At 62.5% G+C, this 22,291-nt stretch overlaps 2 protein-coding genes across 2 annotated transcripts; one reads left to right on the top strand and one right to left on the bottom strand.

The window, feature by feature from the left end:
- Window positions 1-1,457: 1,457 nt before the first annotated feature.
- On the bottom strand, window positions 1,458-16,203 carry BESB_000510 (uncharacterized protein; the record flags this gene model as incomplete). Its single annotated transcript, XM_029358806.1, has 11 exons — window positions 1,458-1,616; window positions 1,836-1,931; window positions 2,277-2,334; window positions 2,808-3,601; window positions 4,196-6,756; window positions 6,886-7,009; window positions 7,267-7,483; window positions 7,944-8,251; window positions 8,689-10,162; window positions 10,466-11,927; window positions 12,402-16,203. 11 exons carry the CDS (start codon window positions 16,201-16,203, stop codon window positions 1,458-1,460), a joined length of 11,055 nt encoding a protein of 3,684 aa, XP_029221718.1.
- Window positions 16,204-21,028: 4,825 nt separating this feature from the next.
- BESB_000500 (uncharacterized protein) lies at window positions 21,029-22,249 on the top strand (the record flags this gene model as incomplete). The annotated part of the gene is made up of 3 exons (XM_029358805.1): window positions 21,029-21,126; window positions 21,709-21,786; window positions 22,201-22,249. The coding sequence occupies 3 exons, from the start codon at window positions 21,029-21,031 to the stop codon at window positions 22,247-22,249; spliced, it is 225 nt and encodes a 74-aa protein (XP_029221717.1).
- Between the last annotated feature and the right edge of the window lie 42 nt (window positions 22,250-22,291).

Genomic DNA, 22,291 nt, shown 5'->3' with positions numbered 1-22,291 from the left:
GCGTTCATTACTCCTTCTGTGCTTCCTGATGACTTCTATGCAGTTTCAACGAGTTCAGAACTAGAAACGTAGTAGCCCGGAGCCTTCGAAAACATGCACATACATTTGTATACATATGTATATGTGTATATATGTATATTTGTATGTATATTTCGATGTTTGCGCTTACATATCTCGTACATGTAGAGATGCACCTATGTTGTCATACATGTCCACTTTCTGCGATACGAGGAAACGTATTCAATCCCTACTATGAACCCTTTATCCGTGGAGGCTAGCAGAAAGAGGGTCTGCTTGCCTCTTCAGGTTTTCTAGCATTGGAAAACGTGTCGCGCGCAGATTCACGGATATCGATACACACAGACTTGTGCGGAATCGAAGGGAAATGCATGCATGCAGAGGCGCATCGTTGTGCGTGAGCAGCAAGGCGTTGGGTTCCCTGCGAGGCGTCGCTTGGCGAGCCCGCCTGTGCGCGCGGCCTACACGATTTTTGTAGACAGAGTGACGCGCCAAAGAATCAAATCTCCAATACTTTAAAAGCACCGCAGCCAAAAAAACTCTGCGTCGACGTGTTCAGCTTTGATGTTCAGGCCTTTCCTACTCAATCGTATTCCCACTTTGTCAGTCGAAGTGCAGCCACGTGTGACGTGAACTAACTCTCCCCTGCGCGGCATCGCTGCGAAGGAACTCGCCTTCAGAGAGAGAGCTCGCGAGCTTCCGCTCCCATCCTACACCGCTTGCGTCAATTCACAAAAGTCCTCGACCTGTTCCTTGCTGGACAAGAGTGTGTGTGAGCCCTTCGCTGTCTCAAGGCAATCTGCGGCAGTGAGCGGCAACCCTCCACAGCCCGCAGAGGGCAGCGGCTCGCCGAGGAAGCAGGAAAGAAGAATCCTGCCCTCGCCCGCAAGCAGTGACAACGCGCGACTGAGTAGAGAATAAGCCAAGTGAGTTTGCGTGAGGGTTACACACACGAAATACAGCCAAGAGCACTGGAAGCGAAATCGCAGGAGCCAGATACAGTCGTTGCCCTGTGGGAGCTTCTTCTGGGTCGCTCGAGCAGATGCAGTCCCGTCGCCATTCTTCTCACGTGGTAGCATCACGTCTAAACGACAAAAAACACCAGACACCTCAGTCTCGATACGAAAGCGCCTCGAGGAGGCTCGGCGCGCATGCGTTGCGCCCATTTTACTTCCTCGCTGCGTTTCCCGACGCCTGGGCGTCGCTCTCCTGCCCTTTGTCTCGAGTTGTTTGAGATGAGAGCCTTGAGTCTCTTTCCCTTCTCTTCAGGGCTGAGTTTTCGGCAGAGATCATGCTCCGCGCAGCGAGCCGACGCTCGGACGGACGCCCATTTCTCTCCTGTGCGGCGCCCTCTGCCGTCTCAAGTCTTCTGTCTGGCCGCGCAGAGTTTCCTCGCACTGCATCCACGCCTCTTTTTCGTCCAATTTTTCCGAATTTTTTCATTTTTCGAGGCCCTTATGGTGGTGGCGACGATGGTGCCGCCCGCCGTGCTGAAAGGCGTCGAGGTCGTCTCGCAGCACGCCGGGTTCCGGTCGCGAGTTTTGATGCACCTCGCGCTGGTCCTGCCACATTAGGCGCTGCTCCTCTCTCCGTCGATGCTGCAACCACGCCGAAAAAAGAAAACGCATCGCTGAACGACTTTTCGGTCGAAACGACAAATCTCAGACGCAACCCCGCCCTCTCCACGCGCCGGAAAGGCGCACAGAAAAAAAAACCCGCGCGTCGCAGTCTCGCTGGACCTCTCTCGCTCATGCAGTGGAAAAGAATCGAAAAAAAAAAGAAGCAGACAAGACAAAAACGCGCGAGACGCCGCTCACTTTCTTCTCCGAGCGCGACTTTCGGTGGCGCCCTTCGCTGTGCTGCTGCAGTTTTTCTTGTCGCTTCCGCTCCTCCTTCACACGCCTCGCTTCCTCCTGAAGCACAAAGTCGCACACGAGAGTGTCGAAGAAAAAGCGTTGCTGCGTCTCGACAAACTCGAACAGAGACTGGCTGGGAGCCGCCCCGGTGCAGCAAAAAACCACGCGGGGCGCGCAGAACGGATGAACAACTCTAAAGAAAGGCCTCAACCGCGCGCAAGACTTTCGTCAACAGACTCCTCGGGCGCTTCATCGCACGCGAACAAATCGCAGCGGCGACCTCGCAGGCAGCGCCTCAACATCCTCGTTCTGGCTCGGTGGACACCCGCGCAGCCCTTGAGACGGAAACACTCTGACTGCGTAGGGGCGAAAACTGTCTTCTCAGCATCGAGAGCTACTTACCACAGGCATGAAATTCGACGGATTGGTGATATCCATTGACGGTCCGCGCGTCTGCACGCTGGAAAGAAAACGCATGCGCAAAAAAACTCCGCTGCTGTCTGCCTCGCCTTCCCTCTACAGACTCGCCGCCGCTCGCGCGGCACCCTCTCACACATGCAAGCGCCCTGTTGTGTTAGAAATCTGAGAATCTGTCGCGACCCTTCCACGCACAAAACTGGATGAAAACACACCCGACCTCTCGACGCAACGCGCACCGCACACATCTTCAGCCCAGGAAAAGGAGGCATCTTCGCCCGGTATCCGCACCAGGCATGCATGCCTCGAAAATCGCGCCTCAGAAGCAAACACGTATATATACATCTCCACAGACACCGACATAGCGAGCGATTCGTGCAGAAGACGAGGCGTCTCGCAGGGCGCGCCTGGCTGGCGCCAGTGGAGTTCTCAGCGATCGCCGCACTGAACTGAGTCAGGCAACTGGTCTACAGTCTGTTTTCCGGATGCGCGCCTTCGCGAGCGGGAGAGACCTACCTGACGAACTTGCTGATGCGCCGCCACTTCTTCGAGGTCAGGAGCAGCTGCGTGAGGAAAGACTTGCCAGAGTCCTCGCTCTCGCCGTCGCGGCCGTGACCCCCGGCGGCGTGCAGCGCGAAGCCTGGGCAGGCGAGCAGTCCGGCGAGCGCGGGCGCGAGGATGGGCGAGAAGCTCGCGGCACCGGGAAGACCTGACAGCGCGGCGGCAGAAGACGCGGCGACGGGGCTGCCGCCTCCGCCGTCGAGAGCGGAGGCAGCCGGCAGCGACAGCGCGTAGAGGAGGTTCGCGGGCGGGAGCAGGAAGGGCTGGAACGACGCGGGCGAGGTGTATGGAGACGAGGCGGATGCCGTCGTAAAGAAAAACGGCGGAGAGATATCGTAGCAGCAACACCGCGTCGCGCTGCGGCTGTGCGGACACGAGCACACTCCAGCGTCCGCCGCCTCCGAGCCGGCGCTCACACTCTCCCCGCCTGTCTCCTTCGCCGGCAGAATCAGGCCGGAGGTCGCCCCGCGAAGCGAGCCCGCGCCCAGCGGCAGGCGAGGCGGCAGACAGAGCTCTGCCCCCGAGCAGGAAGACGCCGAGGACGGCCGCGAGGACGGCGACGAGGGAGAAAACGCGTGAATCGAGGTAGGCAGATGGAAGGCAGCGGAAGACGATGCGTCCACGGCCTTCGGGCCTTCACTCGCCGCGAGGGACGAGAGATCGGAGGCGTGCCGCAGTTCCTCCGAGCCCATGGCTACGTCCACGTCTGCGGTCGATTGGCTTGCCGCAGAACTTCCGGCAGAACAAAGCTGCAAAAACCGTTCCGCAGATCCGACACAAAAGCCATGGAGCAGCTAGACCCGAAACCCTAAAACAGCACTTTCAGGCCTCGAAGGACGATTTACACACACAGACTGCCTGCCGTCGTGGCTTCGCCGTTCGAATTCGCACCCTAAACCCTAATTTCCCCCGCTGGCGGGAGTCTGTGGACTCCATATACTCAAAGGTAGAAAAAAAAAGATAGAGGCTGAGACGCCGACCTCTACGCCGATGCATGTGGCGACATGCTGGCCGGTCTGCCCTCTTTCACGTGTCCATCTGTCTTGGAAAACTTCCGAGCGCCTCAGTCGTCGAGCCGCTTGCCTCTCGTCCCCGACCCCCTCGCCTCCCTTCACATACGCTCCACCGAATTTATCGAGTTGCTTTTTTTATGTAGTTGTGCACGTTTGTATATACACGTATGAATATACGCATGCATCTGTGTGTTTTTGTGTGTATGGCTGCAGGTTTTCAGGCGCCTCGCGCTCCTCCGCCCGGTTCCCAAGCCTGTGTTGCCACTGAAGAGACTTCCACCGCGAAGTCATCGCTGTTTTCGCTGGAGTCGCCGCTCCGCCGCGACTCACCTCATCGGCGCAGCACGTGTGGCGCTTGTCTCCGCCGCGCTGTGAGCTCTCTTCTCCTCCGTCGGGCGCGCCGAATGTCTCTCTCTGCACTGCTTCCGCCTCTCCGCTGCCGTGGCGCTTACCGCTCGCCTCGCCGGGAGGACCTTCGTCTCCGCGCGAGTCTGGGCGAGGCGGGCTCTTCCGCGGCGCGCCGGCGGCGGAGACTGCCGCGGCGACAGCTCTCGCAAGGATCGAGGAGACGCGGGAGGGGGAGTTTTTTGACTCGCAGCTCACCGCTTCGTGCGGATCTCCACAGTCCTGTCTCCGCGCCGCTCCCTCTGTCTCCGCGCAGTCGCACGGCCCTGCGCCCGCGCCGTGCGCTCCCACGGCGTGGCCTTCGCCTCGTTCCTCTTCCTCCATCGTCACGTCCCGCTCCATCTCATCGAGCCCGACCGCGGTCTCACCGCCGCGCGCCGCCGCGACCGCGGCAGCCAGTGCGCCGCCGCCGCGATTCACGGGCGACAGCGGAGAGGACACTGGTGAGAGGAAGGCGACGGGCGACGCGAAGACTGCGGGCGGCGAGGCCACAAACCCAGAAGCGACGACAGGGCACTCCGCAGAGAAGGAAGACGAGGAGGATGCCCCCTGCGCAGGCTGCCGCCGCGGCGGCGCTGCCTCGGGGAGACTCGCTTCGGGCGAGAAGACTGCCATCTCGAGCTCGGCGTCCGCCGCTTCGCCAGCGCCGTCTGGCGCCGCAGCGAGCAACGCACCCTCGCTGGGGACGGGGGAGAAGAAGCTCGGCGTCGCGCGCGCGGCGGCGGGCGCCGCGTCGCCCTCGTCTCGTCTGTCGCCTTTTTCTGGTCCCCCCTTCCGCATGCGCGCGACGCGCTCAGGCGAGCGATCGGTGCACGGCGACAGACTGGCGAGAGGCGAGGCGAACCGCGGCGACGCGGAGACCGGACTCAGGCCGCGCGCGTCGAGGTCTACGACAAGCTTGTCTCTCTCCCTCTCAAGCAACGCCCGCAGGTCGTCGCGCGCCTCGAGAGCCTCGGCGCCGCGACCCCTGTCCGCCGGGGCGCCTGCAGCCGTCGGCGGGGTCGGCGAAGAAAACGCCGACCGCGCGTCCGCGCCGCCCTCCTCCGCGCCGGCGAGAGACTCGTCCGCAACCGTCGCCGTTGCCGCCCTCCCGCCGGGGGACACGGGAAGAGGCGCTACGGCGTCGGCGGCCGCGGGCGACGGCGGACAGGGGTCGCGCGCATCTAGGTGTTCGCGGGCGTCTCCGCCTTGTCCTGCTTCGTCGCGGCCCTCTGCGTCGTTCAGCGAAACGCCGATCGCCTGAGAGGCAGCGTGGCACCGCGCCTCGGGGCTGGCGGGTCCCTCGCCAGGGTCGCGGTCGTGGGCGCTGCCGCCGCCGAGGCTCCGCTCCCCGCCGCTGGCGTCGGCGCGGTCTTCGGCTCTGGCGGCGCGGGAGTCGCTCCGCGCGCTGTGGTGACAGCTCGAGCAGCTGCTGCAGTGCACGTGAGGCACCGGCGGAATCGCCATGCCAAGCGTCGCGCCGGCGGCCTCTCTGCAGGAGCTGCACGAGCAGAGCGAGACGAAGCTCGGCTGCGCCGCGAGACTGGAGAAGAGCCACGCGGGGAAGGAGGAGAATCCCGCGGCCGCCGAGGAGCTCGGCGAGAGCGGCACGCTGCCTGGGCTCAGACTCGCACTCTGCTGCAGCCGCGCTGAGCACGACGCGGCGAGGAGAGGCGACGACGAGGGCGACGGCGGCGACGGCAACAGCAGAGATCCGAAAGCCGACTCGGGCGCCATCCGCCCGCCGACTCCCGCGCCTCCCCCAGCCTTGGGCAGCGCGAGCAGGTCTGAGCCGTTGAGGCTCGCGGGCGCCTCTGGGGAGAGGGGCGCCGGTCGCTCGGCGTCGCCCTCGCCCCCCGCCCCTCCGGCGGCAGACAGCCTGTCCGCGTCCGCAGTCCCTTCGAACGACGCCGAAGAAGCGGAGGCGAGTGGCGACACGCGCGACGAGGCGGCTGAGGGCGACAGCGCCTTTTGAGCCAGCGCGTAGGTCTCCGCCTGCGGCGCGATGCGATCCTTCGCCCTGCAGAGGAACGACCGTGGCGGGTGCCGCGGGCTGTCCAGCGCCGGCGAGGCAGGCAGCAGCCCCGCGAAGTTAGCCGCCGCGGCGATCCGCATCATCGAGGGAGGCGGAGAGAGCACGACGGAGTCGTCCATCATGGGAGGCACCGGGTGCAGCGCGAGGATCGGCGGCGGCGGATACGCGGGAGAGGAGAGCGCGGCGGGCGACTGGAACGCCGACGGCGAGAGCGGCGAGGCGCTGGAGGCGCCGAGCGCCGGAGTGGTGGAGGGAGAGGACAGCAGCGAAGAAGAGAAGGCCGAGGCGTGCAGCAGCGCACCCGAGGAGAAAAAAGAAGTGCTGTGGTGCGTCGGCGTCGGCGTAGACGGCACTGACGACGAAGAGGAAGACGACAAACCAGGAAAGTCTTCGCTGAACTCCAGACTCTCAGCCGACGTCCGGTAAAAGTGGTTCAGGTGCACCAGGAGATCCATGATCGCGCCCAAACCGTCTGAAAACGCCACAGACAGACACACATCAGAAGCGACGGGATGAAACTCAAAGCGCTCTACAGAGGCCGCGCCACGCGCCGTCTCCACCTTCTCTTTTCCGTTAATCCATAAAATAAATGGTAACGCACCTTTCGTGTTCGCCTTGGTGTGCAGGCGCTTTCGAAATGACGAAACTGCGACGTCGAGACGCTTCAGCAGCCGGCAGTGCACAAAAACCAGACGCTGCAGCTCGTTGCTGCCGTGGTCAGCCACCTGCAAATGAAAGAAGTCATTCGCAAAGAGTGACTCTAGCGACAATTGAGAGATTAAAACGCGGAGCTCCTTCGGCGCACATCTCCGAAACACGTAAACACAGATGTATAAAAATGTATACAAGTATATATATATATATAGGTATATATATTACACGTAAGTATGCGTGAAATGCAGAATGACATCATAACTGTGTGTGTAGTTGCATATAAATATATCCATATGCATACATGGCTGCATGCATCTTTTCCGCTTACTTTTTTGAAGACAGGCAGGCACTTGCTCATGAAGATGGTGTTTTTCGTGTAGACGAAGAAGCAGTCCGTGAGGCGCTTCCAGAAGTGCAACGGGACTTCAGCCAAGGCGGCAACAGGCGCGAGCTCGATGACGCTTCTGAACAGCTCCATCAGATCCACGACGCGGTAGCCCAGCCGCCGCTGGACGGCGCCGCCGGGCGCGTGGCGATGCGGCGGCCTGCGCACAAAGAGGAGACGCTTCGTTGTTCGCTCAGCCTCCCGCAGGCAGAGAGCCGCCCCATGCACGCGCAGAAACCCGCGCGGGCTCCGCCCGCCTCCGTGCGACCAGCTCTAGAATCCGCTGCCAGGCGGCAGAGACACGCGCGAACGAGAAGATAAAGACACGCAAGACGCTCAGAAAACATCGTCGGACTCTACGGCACTGAGGCAGCCCCGCGAGTCTCCTTAGAGGGCGCTGGCCGCCTCCGTGCAGACGGGCTTGGAGAGACCCAGACACCCCCCCCCAAAGACTGTTTTTGTTTCGCAGTTTGTTTCTTCTGCAAGCGCCTTTCACAGAGGCGAGCCCGCAGAGGCGCGCCGAACCTCCGGAGCCAAAGACACCACTGCATGCGCACAGAAAGACACATTCTTTTACGTGTGCCTTCTCGTCTCTCCATTTCTTTGTGTGTGCTGCTTACTTGGCGAGCGCGATGTAGAGCAGTTCGCAGTATTCGGCGAAATGAGGGAGGCAGGCGGCAGCGATTTCGTCGCGGAAGGGCGCGAGGGCGCGACCGGAGTGCGCGTGGTAGAGGATCGCGGAGAGGAGCGTGACGCCGCTCTCCCGCGAGCTGCCGCGGAGAATCGACTTGAAGAGAAGAGAGACGACTCGCGACTGCACGAAGGTGGCCTCCAGGAGGCGCTTCTGCAGCGCCATGTTCAACTCGCTGTCTCCGTATACTTCCTCCATCCCAGAGACGCGCTCCTGGAGCTTCTGCTGCAGCCAGGTCTGCAAACAAAAACAAACACTCTGCACACGGAGACTGTGGAGACGCCTTTACGTACACCAAAGGCCGCTGAGAAACCGGCGAAGGAAAGACGCTTTCAGATGCGGCAGACAGAGAGACGCCGCACGAGCCGAGGGGCGGGTCGGCGCGATGAAACTCGCCACCCAGCCGCGTGAAAAAAAGAAACACGACGCACGCTGTCTCTCCAGCGGACGCATCCACGCCTCCCTCTGTGAGCCGCCTTGTGATTTGTTACAGGCTAAGCGTGTAACAGATCCGCGTGCGTCTGGAGTTCGCCACGGGCACGCGCGAATCGTCTGCACGTAGCTTCAGCTCTCCGCGTTTCGTGCGCGCCCACCGCGCCATCGTCGGGAGGCCTTCGGCGCCAACTGCCGCGCGAGACCAGAGGGCCGTCGGGCGGCTGTCGAGTTCTTCTCACCTGAAACTGCGCCTCGCTCATTCCCGGAGTATAGGCGTGGATGCCCACGCAGCCTGGCGGGCGGCAGTTCGGGTGTTTGTAGCTCCCCTCCAAGATGCGCTGCAGCAGCACGTCCAGGCCGTCGTGCAAACCGAGGAAAACGAGCGGATGCGGTGCTTTCTTCTCCTTCCGCGCAGCCGCGTCGCCCGCGCGCACGGCCTCGTTCTCGCGCAACCACGCGGGCTCCGCGGCGAGACCGCAGGGCGCGTTGGATTCCTCATCGTCGGCGCTGGCGTGCGCCTCCTCGTCTTCGCCGTCCTCCGCGCGAGCCGCCGGCGCGTCGTCTGCTCGCTGTCCCTCCGCGTCACCTTGCGCGAGCTGCGCTCTGGCGGCTGCGTGATGAGCGCGACTGCGCGTGCCCTCTCGGCCTTCGTGTTTTGTTTTCTTCTGCGCCTTTTTCTTCTTCCGCGCAGCGATCTCTTCCTCCTCGCGGCGCATCTCTTTCTCGCGCCTGAGGCGCTCGCGGCGTCGGCGTCGCTCCAGCTTCTGCCGGCGCTCCACGAACTCCCGCCAAAGTGCAAAGTGCAGCGGCAGCTTCGCGTCGCGCGCCTCGTCGTGCACCGGGACGAACTGAGTCGCCTCCACCGCCTCGGCTTCCTCGCTCTCCGCAGCGGAGCTGTGCCTCCGCCGCGGGCTTCCTCGCGCGTCTTCTGCGCCGCTGAACGACTCGTCCTGCGCCGCTCGCGCGCGGTCGCGGCGCGCGCGCGTAGGCCCCGCTTCGTCGTCGGAGAGAAAGAGATACGGGAACTCCAGGTGGAGGCGGCGCACCGCGTGGCGGTGCTGCAGCTGCTGCGGCGTCAGTCCGAGCGTCCCGAAGAGGAAGAAGCCGCGCGCGGCGAGCGCCGCGAGCGAGTGCGCGTTCTGTCTGTACTGACACCGCGACGACTGCAGCACGTGGATCTTCGGCGCCGCCTTCCGCGACGCCACGTGGAGGCCGTGGGGGCGCTGAGGGAGCCCTGGCGGCGCATGCGACGCCGCGGCCGAGCGCGCGCGTCCGCCCTGCGCAGCCTCAGGCAGCGGCAGACAGAGACTCGACGAGTGAGGCCGCGAACCTCCGCCGCACGCGCCCGGCGGACTCAGCGCCGCCGCAGAACACGCCGCCGAGGAGCTTGACGCCGCCGCAGCCTCGCTGCCTCCCTCCATTTCCGCCTCGCGCTCCTTGTCCTCGAGCGCGCCTTGCGACCGCGAGACGAGCGGCAGCGCAGTCAAGTGGCGCCCCTCGCTCGACAGCGACTCGCCAGACGAGCCGGAGAGAGACGACGCGGTCGGCGCGGAGCCCAACAGCGGGTGGAACAGCGCCGCCTTCTCTCGCCCGGCTTCGCAGGCAGGCGGCAACGTCGCCGCCGCTGCACTCGACGCGACATCCGGCGCGGAAGACGGAAGAGAGGGCGACGCGGAGCGACGCCTGTGGTGCTTGCGCGGAGCTCTCAGCCACCTGCGAACCGCCGAAACCGGACAACGAGAGAGAGAGAGCGCGTGCCACGGGATATCCAAGCTCAGCACATGCATGCGCTTAAAATGCGATACGTTTCCTGCAGCCATGACGCACGCACACGCTCCTCCCCACTCCCCTATATGTGTGGCCCGTGGCTCGCTGCAGCACCCGCTCGAGCCGCTTCTCGCGTTTCCTCCCCCCTTTAACACCTCAGCCCTTGATGTGCCTCTCTGCACACAACACGCGACTCGCGATCTCTTTTGTCGCAGGGTGAGCGGCGCCTTCGCGCGAGAGTGTGTTTACCTGGAAGGCGTCGCGTCCGATCCGTCGCCACTCGCGCCGCCGTCATGTCGCGCGCTGCCGACGCTCGCCACTTTCTTCGCGCCTTTTCCTCTTCGCCGTCGGCTGTGCGACCGCGAGTGCGCGGCGGAGCCCAGGCGCGAGGCGCGTGGCGACGTCGGCGGCGCGCCTCCGTCTTCTGGCGGGTTCAGATGCCCGCCGCGATCGTCTTGCGCGCACCACAGCCAGGCCGGGAAGCGGAGCGCCGCAGCCGTGAGGAAGTCCTCTTCGCCTTCGTCTTTTCCTCGCGCGCTGTCGGCGTCGCTTTTGCCGCGTTTCTCGGCGCACGCAAAGTGCGCGGACGCGAGGCTGCCGCCCCCCCGGCGCCGCTGGCGAGACGTCCACGAGGCCTTCAAGCTCTGGAACTCCCTCCCCGCGACGACAAACAGCGTGAGCAGACGCCTACGCCACGCGCGCGTCCCACAGCGAAACACTCGCCAGCCCAACAGCGGCGGCGCCGCCGACCGACGCGCGGCGCCCGCAGACGCGTCGCCGCCACTCCTCTCGCGCGGCGGGGGGCCGTCCGCGTCGACTGAGCTCTGCGCAGCGCCTGCGAGGCCGCAGGACGCCGAGGCGGCGGCGGCGCCTGAGGAGGCCGAGGAGGGTGAGGAAGCGACGGAGTAGAGGGAGGGGATGCGCCGGCGCAGGTCGTCGCGTGCGGCCGTCTCTCGCCGAGAGTCCCTCTCGGGCTCTCCAGCCGTCTCTGGCTCGCCTGCAAGAGCGCGTTTGGAGAAGAATCCGTCAAAGTAGAGGCCGCAGCGTCGGCAGCACTCGCGCGGTCCCTGGGGCTGGAAGGCGGGGTAGGGAGACGCGCAGGTGCACGGACCGCCGTCGGAGGCCGCGCGGCGCCCGCTACCGGCGAGCCGCGTCGAGCGCCAGCGCGGGGAGGGCGAGACGGCACGCGCGGGCGCGGCGGAGGCCCTGGGCGGGGGCAGCGAGGAGGAGGAGGCGACGGGCGACGAGGCCAGGGAGGCGAAGGAGAGCGGCGTGAGCGGCAGGGCGCGGTCGTCGCGGCTAGAGTTAGCGAGCCGCGGCGCGTCGGCTGCGCGGCGCTGCAGCGGCGAGAGGGAGAAGAAGGACGAGGCAGACGGCGAGAGCGTCGACGGAGACGAGGCGAGGCGCCGCGAAGAGGAGGAAGAGGACGAGGAGGCCAGCAAAAACGTCGGCGAGAACGCGGGACTCCACGCGCGTCGCGACGCTGAGCGGCTGCGCGCCCTCTCCCGCACGCGCGCGGCGCCCCTCCGCCGGCGCGCGAGGACTTTCTGCTCCAAGCGCAGCAGATTCTCCGCGCGGAGCAGCGCATCCACGCGCGTCTGACAGGAAGCCTCGCGCAGCGACGTCGACAGCAGCACCGGCCATTGCAGCCCCGAGAGCAACGCGTGGAAACACGCCGCCGAGATCGGACTCCCGCTCGCGCTGTTGCTCCCTGAGGACCAACACACAATGAAAACACACCGACCCGTAAGCGAAAACCTCCGCGGCGCCCCGCCCCGGCGGAAGCATCGCAGGCAAGGCTGCAGCACCCGTCGCAGACACACGTTCGCCTTCCCCCGCGACCAGGTTCTCCCCTCTCCTGCCGCTCGCCACGCGAATCATCCTTTCGCAGCACGCTGCACACTGGCAAAGACATATGCACATAATAGATACGCAGAGGTAGATAGACATATGTATATGTACACCGACACGTGTGAGCCCCCGGGCGAATATATATATATATATATATATGTATGCAGATCGGTAGATACACAAAAATATATATAGTTTTATACACATATATGGATTGACAGACGGATTTACATACACTGGACAAACACATAGATGTGTGCGCATCGCGACGCCTATCTGCGGGAATCAAGGCAACCGGCGGGCTGGGCAGCGAAGGCCAGCCAGCGAGCCTCACCGAGGAGACGAAGGAAGAGCTCCTGGCTGGCGGGGTGATGGATCGTGAAAAGCAGGTGCGCCATGACGAGCGGCAGCGAGAGGAGAGGCGGTTCGCCGTTTTCTTCTTCCGCCTCCTCGGCGCCCGCGACTTCGCCGCGCCTCTCCGTCGCCGCGTCCGCGCTCCTTCTGTCGTTCACAGAGGCCGCCGTTTCTTCTTCCTCCTCGCCTCCAGGGAACTCCCGTCGCTCCTCTGGCGTGAAGGTCTCGGCACCTGGCTCCTGCTCGCCATGCTCCCCGTCTTTTCGCCCGTCGCGCGCCTCCTCGGCGTGCGCGTCGCGCGGCTGTCGCCCCTCTTCGTCGCCCTGCGTCGTGCGCGCCTCGCCCGCGCCCTCGAAGCTCGCGCCTCCGTCTGCGCCAGCAGTGCCCCCGCGGCGCCCGTCGACCTCTCTCTGCGCTTCGCGCGGCGGCGCCGCCCGCGCGCCGCCTCTGGAGCCCACGCGCGCCGGGGCTTTTTCGAGGGGCGTGAAGTCGAGCAAGTGTTTCCAGCGCCTGGGCAGCGCGCAGGTCACATGGGGGGGGAGGCGGTCGAGGGAGCCCGAGCGCGCAAAGATGAAGAGTTCGAGAACCTTCACGATATGGTATACGTTGGTGGTCGCGGAGGCGAACTCCGGATGCAGGCCGCGGCACAGACTCGCGGCGGCGATCCCCGCGAACGCGTCCAGCAGGTGACAAAAGAGAATCGACGCCGGCGTCTCCCCCGGCAGCATGAAGTTCACCATGCAGCCGCCCTCGAACGACGTGTGCCGCGCCAAATACGTTCCCTGATCAGGCGCCGCCGCCGCGTCGTCGTGCTCCAGCGCATCCAAGTCGTGTGCCCTGTCCCCCGCCTCGGCTCGCTGCGCGGCGCCGCCGGCGGTGATGGGACTGGGCAGGAACGTGGGCAGGAGGCCGGGAGAGAGTGAAGGGCGCGGCAGCCGGTAGCACCAGTCGTGGAACGAGGAGGAGGAGACGCACGAGAGCGGGCAGTCGTTGCGGAAGAAGGCAGGCAGGCCCTCTGAGAAGGCCGTCACGAAAAAGTCGTAGACCGTGTACGAGCGCCGCAAGAGATCCCGCGTCGTGAAACTCAACGCGATCGTCAGCGCCGCAGCCTCGTCGTCCCCCCCCACGCGCCGCGCGGACGCGCCGCTCGCCTCCTCCCCCTCCTCGCCGCGCGAGACAGACGCAGGCAGTGTCGGAAAGCACTGCGGCGGCACGTAGCGCCGAAAAGAGGCCGGCAGCGGCGGCGGCAGATGCAGGTCTTCGCACTCGAAGGCGCTCTGCAGCAGCGGCAGCGCCCTCGCAACCCCGCTGCTGCCGGAGCCCTGGCGGCCGCCGCGCCGCTTCCTGGCCTTCCCGCCGTCGTCGTCTTCCGCTGCGCGCGCGAGGCGGCAGCAGCACTTCACGGGGTCTGAGGCGTGGAGCAGCTCGCAGACGACCGGCGCGCGCCGTCCGCCCAACGCCCGCCCTCGCGGCTGCGGCTCTGGCGAGACGGGCAGCGCGGGGAAGAGCGGAGAGTCGATCGGTGGAAACGCGGAGAACGGCGGCGGCGACGAGGTGGGCGATGCCGCGCAGCTGCCCTCGTCTTCAGAGGAAGACGACGACGACAGCGAGGAGAAGACCGACGAGTCGCACTGTTCTTCTCCCTCGTCTTCGCGCGACGCGACGCCCGACGAGGATCGGCGGCGCTTCTCGCTGCGCCGCCGCCCCTCGCCGCGGTGTCGGTCGTCATCCTCTTCCTCCGTGGAGACTTCGTCGCCCTGCTCGCGCCGGCGGCGCTCCTCCTCTTCGTCTCGCGCTGCCTTCAGGCAGTCTCGCAGGAAATGGCAGCGGACGTAGTGGAGGAAACCCGCGTCACAGGTCAGAAACGCGCACACGCCCTCCACGGCGGCGGCGCCATACCTGCAGAGACACACACAGCCGATCGCGAGCCCGTGGAGCGGCGCGCGGAAAAGCACAGCGGAAGACGCAGACGCGCAGGCGAAATGCCACGCAAGAAGAGAAAGCAGAGGCAGAGGCTGGACGCGATGCAGCTGTGGAGACAAGTGCGCAGTTCCTTCACCCTCCGGAGACGGGAATCCACATAAGGGGTGTTTGGCGACGATTCCTACCGCAAAGGGCAAGTTTCCAGACGCGAGAAAGGGACAGACAGAGAGTATGCGAGAGAGAGAGGCAAGGCGAGACCGCGGATGCGACGCGAACGCGCGCATCTCCAAACAGTGAAAGGCACGCAAGGGGAACTCCTGGCAGTGCGCGAAAGCGTGAGAAGGACGAAGACGACACTGTGGGGTCGACTTTGACAGCGAGAGTTGCGACCTGCCTCCGTACCGAGCGAGCATGGAGTTGAAGAGGTCTAGAAGAGAGAGCGTGGAGAAGGAAGGCCGGAGAGGATCCGCGAGGTCGAAGAGAAAGGGCGAATCCGCGTTGATGCTCGGGTGCGGCGGCGAGAGGTCTTCTTCCTGACCGTCCTCGTTGGCGGAGGCACTCCGCACAAAGCCGCGGTCAAGGTAGACGAGGAAGTGCAGGTAAATCAAAACTTTCAGATGCATGTAGTGCGTCGCGGCCTTCGTACACCACCTCCCCTCGCGAACGTCTTCGGGAATGTCGCTGTGGTACCGCAGCAGCTCCGCCTCTTCTTCCTCCGGCCGCCTGCGCCTCTCTTCCTCCTCTTCTTCGCGATCCTCCTCCCGCTTCTCGCTCGAGCGCCGGCCTCGCACCTTACGCTCGCTTCGGCTCCCGCGGCGAGACGCCAGCGAGGACTCTGCGGAGGCCTCGCCGCCCCCGCCCATATCCTCCTCCGCGTCCGCCGCCGTGCAAGACGCAGACGCTGGAGGCGGCGGCGCGCCATCATTTGCCCCTGCGACAGGAACCTCCTGCGCGTGCGGCGAAGCGTCACGCGGCGCAGACTCGACGCCCGCCGTCGCACTCGCCTCCTCTCCCTCCCCGCTCGGCGCCTGCGCATCCTCTTTCGCTCTCGCTGCAAATTCGCCGCAAGCAGTCTCGCACGCCGCGTCTCCTCTCCCCAAAGCCACCGGCGCGCCCCCGTCCGCGTGCCTCTCCTCCGCGGCAGCGCCCGCATCCATCGCGTCGCTCGCCGCGGAGCCTTCGAGTTCGCTCGCGCAGCGGCCTTCCTCCCGACCCGCCGCGGCAGTCCGAAGGTGCTGGAAGAAGAAAGACGACACTGAACGCCCGCCTTCTTCCGCCTCCTCTGCGCTCTGCGCGGGCGCCGCATGCGCGTCGGGCTCCGCCGCGCTGGCCTCCTCCCCCTCTCCGCGGAGCGCCGCGGAGGCAGAGGCGGAGTCATCAGGCGAGGCCGCATCGTGAGCAGACAGAGCAAACGAGCCAGCATCTCGCGCGCCGCCGGCGTCCACGGGAAGAGGCCCAGAGTCTCTCGGCGAGCCTGGCGCGCCACAGATCAGCGGCGCGTCCGCGAAGGCCTCAGTCATGACGACATCCATATCGTCCTCGGCGTCGCGGAGGCGCGCTGAGCCGCACTCCGCGGGGGTATCAGCCGCGGCGTAGGCGCCCTCGCCGCGCGTGAGGTCTTCCCTTCCGTCTGTCACGGACGATACGCAGGTGGTCGGCTCCATCATGCCGCTGACATTTTCGCGCTTGATGGAGCCGTTGCTGTGGGCGGAAGGCGCGGAGAAGGCGAAGGCCGGCTGCGCGTCTCCGCTCAGGCGCGGCGGCGCGCAGTCTGTTTCGCCTCTTCGCTCTGCGTCGCCGTCTTCGTGCTCGCCCTTGTCGCCATCGCCCCGCAGTCGACTGCCCGCGAAACGTGACATGTCTCTGTGCAGACCTGCGCCCAAGAGCTCCGCGCGCCGCCCTCCGTGTCGAGCCGCGCGCCCGATCGCCTCTCGCACTTCGCCCTCGCAGCTGTCCGAAGCCCGCGGGGACTCGCGACGCCGAACAACACGGAAGCGACAGGTGGCGTGCAGGGCGCGGACTCGAAATCCACTCGCGAGACGCCGTCGGCGCCGCTGCGGCGAGCTCCGCGCGGTCAGCGCGCAGACAGGCGAGAGACAAACGGCTGAAGCGCCAGAGGTCTTGTCCAGGCGCGCCCTTTGGCCGTTTGGAGCAGAGGAGGCACACGAACAACGCGCCGATGCGCTTCTTTCCCGTCGGTCGGCGGGCTGGCGGCCTCTTCTCCTCCCCCCGCAGCGGCTCCCTTAACGCCTCGCGTCTATTTCTCAATTCCGGTGCACCGCCCTCCAAGCCTCGCCTCCTGCGGAGACGCCAACGTTCTCCACGATGCGGACAGAAGAACGCGAGACGATGAAGGCAACAGCGGCGCGACGCTGAGTTCTTTTCGCCTTTTCAAGGCGACGGAGGGGAGAGACGATGATGATGCGGGAGGAGGGGGGAGGAAGGAAGAGTCCGCGCTGAGGAGAGACCGGAGCAGTGCCCCGTGAGGAGGGAGCCGACGCGGGCGCCGCACAGCTGAGAGGAAAAAAACCGCGCGCGCAACTGCGGAGAACCTCCCAAAGAGCTGGCACGGAAGCGTCAATGTCGGAGCGTCGCAGCCGCGTCTTCAAGTTACCAGAAGGGCGGCGCGCAAAAAAAGCACTTTCTCGTCAACAAACGCCTCGCCGCACAAACAAAACGCTGCATTGTCTTTCACTGGAGGACGGTGCGTGGTCACCAGGCACCGCCACACATAAAGGGGGTAGGGGTCTCTGCAGATACAAAGTATATATCAATATATATCTGTATCTGTACTTCAATACCTTTCTGTATATGTCAATATATATCTGTGTATACAAAAAACATGGACGTTGGATAGGTACCAAATCGCAGAAGACAGACGCGGGAAGCGTTTTCCTGAACAGGCACGACTCAAAAGGCCGGTGAATAGGGCGGGCTCTCCGCAGGCTCGAAAGACAGAGACAAAGGTAACAAAAACGCCGAGAGAGTCACAGTCGCGGAAGAAGAAACGGATTCAGAAGCCTTGAGAAGTCGCGAGCGGCCCTTTACAGGGGAGATTTCCCTAGCCCGCGGAGACGCGAAGACCGGGGAGAGACAGCAAAGGCGAGGCAGAGAAGAACTGACGCAGCCAACACAGGGTGCTAGGGGCGCAAGAATACGGCTCCACCGCGATCGAGGCGAGGAGAAGGAGACAACAGAGTGAAGAACAAAGGGGTGATTTTCGAAAGTGCCAAGCAATTCAGCGCAAAGACAGCCGATCTGCAGTCAACAGAGCTCCTGCGGAAGAAGGACTCTGTGGGGTCAGAACGACACCGCCTCCTCGAAAGCTAAGACGTGTGCAGAGCGATAGACGACAGCAAAGACAAAAAGAACTTGCGAGTTCGCCAGCGAGACGACAAAAGAACGACAGAGCACCGCGCATATACACCACGCAAGACAAAAGACAAACGACAAGCGAGAACACGGCGAAGAAGAACTGCAGCGAAGAAAAGAACGCGGAGGTGCCGAGAAAAGGAGAAGGGAAACTCGCGATCGAGTGATTGCAGAGCGAACAGCTTCGCGAAGCCGTTCGCTGCCCTCGAAGTCTCGTCGCGCGTGCCCTTCGGGGAGACAAATGGAGAAAAAGAGGGAAAAAAGGAGGGAAAAAAGAGGAAAAACGAGGGAGAAAAAGAGGGAAGGAGAAGAAGGAGAGGAGAGCGAAACGGGGCAACGCCGGGAGAGAAAATGTTTGCGCCGACGGAGGCTAAGCCTCCTCAACAGAACAGGCTTGCGCGAACGATGGAACGCCAGGGAGAGAAAGCAGACATCCCGACGTCTGATGGCCTGTGGCGGAAAGGGAAGGAGAAAGAACGGAAATGACCTCGAACTGCAGTCTCCGCGTGACGTGGTGAGTCGGCTCGGCAGATGGCTTTTCTGGACGCCTTTGCGGCGTCCCTTTCTTCCCGCGTCGCGTCAGCGAGATCGTTCGCTCTTTGCGAAGCGCAGGCGCTTCGCTCTCTCTCCTCTTCTTCTCGATTCGCAAACTGAACGCTGGCGGCTGCCGCGCGGATTCCGAGGAAGGCTCGCCTCCTTCAACATCCACGCAAACGCGCGAGAAGGCCGGCAGTCGGCTTTCTATCACGTCGGCAACAACCGCCGCCGCTTCTCCCTCTCGCTCTCTCTCTGTCCGTGTCGTTTGAGAAAGTGAAGAGACGGGACGGCGCGCCGCAGTCAAACGCGTAGAATCCGACTCCAGGGAACTGCCTCACTCGACGAAGATTTGTCGCGGCTGGGAAGCAGTCCGCAACGGCTGTGACACCACACAGACTAGTCTTTCCGCCCGCTGAGTGGCGATCTTTCGCAGCGACCTTGCGCTGCCCTGCACATCATCATTCAAATCGCTCTCGCACTCGCGCGTGTCTCCCTCGTCGTCCTCTTTGACGGGTGAAGCGGGAGGAACTCTGTAGACTCACTCTCGCTCTTCCTTTCTCTCTCTCGTTTTCTCTGTCTTTCTCGATGCCCACCCTCTGATGCATCCAACCAGGCGCGCGGAAAGGCCTCTCTAAAGCAGGATTCACTAAATCTTCACGCCAACTAGGCTCAAAAGACTTCAAAACGAGACGCGCAGCTTCGCCTCGCTGTCGCTGGCGGCGTCGCGCCGCGGAGGCGCGAGGTGAGAGGGTGTGAGAGAGCGTTCCTCTTGTAGGGCGCGCGCCTGCGTGTCGGAGGCGCAGGCCAGAAAGGGCGAATTTGGGCTCGTTTTTTCGCCAGGGAAGAGAAGAAGGCTCTGCGAGGAAGTTCCTAGAGCCTCGACGCGCACGAAGACCTGGGTGTGTGCGGCCGAGTTCGCAAGAGACTCACGAGCTTACCTGAGTTCCTAACAGGCCGTGAAGCTCGGGCGGAGGAGGGAGCGGAAAAGCGGTCGCCGTGACTCTCGCGCGAGGTTGCCGCTGCGCATCGCTAGAGAGAGAGAGTCGCTCTATAAAAGGAGAACGGAACACAGGGGATACCTGGGCGCTTGCGACTCGAAGCAGGTTGTCAAGTCACATTTCCGCTTCTTTTGTTCCTATGAAATGTGCGTTTTCTCCATCGCCTGCTCCTTGAATCTGAGCGAAAGACTCGCCGTTCATCTTCCTTCGCGATATCTCTCGATCTCTCTCAGGCAGCGCCTCACCACTCCTCGCTCGAGGAAGACAGGAGAAAAGCGACAGACGTCTTTTTCAAGAGGTAGGGAGCAAAAGGGTCTTCCGGGTCGCGCGATTGACGATGCTGGAGCCGCAGAGAAAGGAGGGGATTTCCTCTGCGGCGCAGAGAACGAGGAGGGCGACGACTTCGGGAAGAACGAGGAAGCGGCGAAGGCGGAGGCGCCCAGGGGGAGGGATACGACGAGAAGTCTGAGGATGCCGTTAAACCGCCTAAAGGGACTGTATCGCTTTCTTCTATCAAGAGTTTCTCCATTTTTGATGCTGACTCACTCGCGTTTCTCATCCGCTGCGACTCTTCAGTGCTTCTTCGTCGCGGCTACCCTAAGCCTCTCTGCTACCCTGCCCTACCACCTGCCTCGTGTTTCGCTCTCCATCTCCGCATGGACTCTGCTGAGTCTCCATCTTCCGCGTCTGGCTCTTCATCTTTTTGGCTGCTTCCTCTACGTGCGTGCCCTGCGCAGAGCTCTTTGTCGGTTGCCAGGGTCTCCGCAGCACCTTACTCTCTACGCTCCCTGTGTGTCTTTGCGCCTCTTTTTCTCCGCTTCTTGCCTCCTCCGTTGGTGGCGAGTTTCCCTCTTTCTGCTCACCCTCCTCTCCCAATTTTTCTGCGTCTGCCCCACAGCTTTCTCCTCTTTCTCTCCTCTGCCTTTTTCTAACAATCTGCTAGATTTCTTCTGCTCCCTCGGGTTTCTCTGTCTATCTCTCGGGGTCCTACGTGGAGAGTCCTTTCGCGGGTTCATGCAGTCCACTCTCTCATCATTTCGTCCTAGTTCAGTTCCACGCCTCGTGCGCCTTGTCTCCCCGAGATCCTCTCCGTGCGTGCCGAATTCCCTTCGGTCTCCTCCGGTGCTCGCTTCTCTCTCTGCTGTGTCCTTCCCTCTCGTCTGAGTTGCCAGTTCTTCTCTTCTGTCGCCTTTCGCGTTTCCTCGCGCTTCGATCTTTTCGAGAAAGTTTCTTTCCTCGCGTCCATGCCCTGAGGCGGGTCGTTTCAGTGCCCTTCTTGTATGTTTTCTTCGCGCTCACTCCTTTTTTCTTCTCTCCCTTCACCAGGGCCTGCAGCCCTGTCTCCTCGCATTCTGTCGGCGCGTGCCGCCGCCCTCTCGCTCTTGGCTGCCTTTTCCTCGCGTCTTCTGGGGAGAAGCTCTGTCCGCTTGTGTCGTCTTCCGCTCTCCTCCGTCTCAGTGTCGCTCCAACCTAGCGGCATATTTTTATATTCTCTCGCTGCTCGCGTTCGTTCGACAGTGCGTCGTCTCGGTGCTCTTGGTTTCGGCGCCGAAAGAAGGCACGCGTCCTCTTGCTGCCATCCTGAAAAAAAAGACCTGTGTCTCTCTCCAAGTCCGCACTGACAGAGAGATGCCTCCCTCGCGAGTGCCGTCGTGCTGGGGCTAGGGTCTGCGCATACAAGTTTTGACTGTTTCTGCTCTTTCGTCCCTCGAACACTGACTCGAGTGCATCGTCGTGTTTGTTTTCGCTTTCTCAGGTGGTCTCGCGTTTTTCCGCCATGGCGCACTACGGCCTACTCCTCAAGCAGGGGTGGTTTTCCAAGTCCCTCGCGGCTGGCGTCTTGAGTTTCATCGGTTTTCACCAGTTGGCGAAGCGGTGCGTCCTTCTGCGTCGGTCTCAAAGTGGTCCTCTTGCCACATAGCCATCTCGATAGGTTATTTTCTCGCAGGAGTGTCTGTCTCGCGCGTTGAACAGCGTCTGGCATCTCGCTCTGCCTCGCCTGCGCGCTGTAGAGGGGTGCCGTTTCCGCTGCTGCGTGCCGGCTGCTCTGCCGGCGCGTCGAGTATGCGGCATTTGACGCGACTCCTTCATCTTTGAAGCTCAGATCCATTGAAACATATATATGTATTTTTGCTTATTTATGTACTCATACAATATGCATATACCATCGCCGGTGGGTGGGAATATATATGTACATATATATATATATATATATATGTATGCATTTGTATGTTGACAGACACAGATAAGATCGATAGATGGATGCAAGATTGATAGATACATATATATATTTATGTGACTGTTGTTTTGAGCGGTGATTTGCAGGGGGTGTTGTGGAGGCTTCCTGTGTGTCTTCGCGTCAGGATGTGTGGTTCAGCCGTAAGACGCTCACGCTCGCTCAACCGTGTGCGTCGCATTCATCGCCGATGTTTCATGCGCTCGTCTTTGTTTTTCCAGGTACTACGATATTCCGACCTACCGTGACTTCAACCTGACCAATTGGTCGTACGCGCTGGAGCGCGAAAACCTCCGCCGGTGAGAGCGACGAAAAGATTGCTGATTTTTTTGCGAGACCTCTGGAGATACGTTTTTGGCTTGAATTTATCAATAAAACTAATAGACTGCTTAGTCATGGAACTCGCCAGTTCCAAATTCTAATTAAATTAGTCTCGCGCGTTGAGAAAGGAGGACCGAACAAAGCTGTCGCAGCGTGTTCTCAAACCGCGGAAACTGATGAATCGAAGAGAAGACTCAAACCCACGCCACACAGACAGACGAGGCCGGAAATTATTATCTACCTAATCTATCCCTATTGATGTATCTTCTCTATATCTATCCCTCTACATCTATCTATCTATGCGTATCCTCATCTTATGCACGTGCATGTTTCCATATGTACGCGCACGGACATGTCGCTGTCTTTTTCTGCTGTGTGTCCCTCGCTTTCAGCCAAGGTATCAACCCCGACACCGTCAACTTTTCTGGTGGAGACGAGTAAATCTTGCGTCTCTTCGTTTCTGCCTTGTTACTTTTCTTCTCT

Source organism: Besnoitia besnoiti, chromosome I, assembly GCF_002563875.1.
Source record: "Besnoitia besnoiti strain Bb-Ger1 chromosome I, whole genome shotgun sequence".
Classification (NCBI taxonomy): Eukaryota; Apicomplexa; class Conoidasida; order Eucoccidiorida; family Sarcocystidae; genus Besnoitia; species Besnoitia besnoiti.
This window is presented reverse-complemented; position numbering and strand designations above follow the sequence as displayed.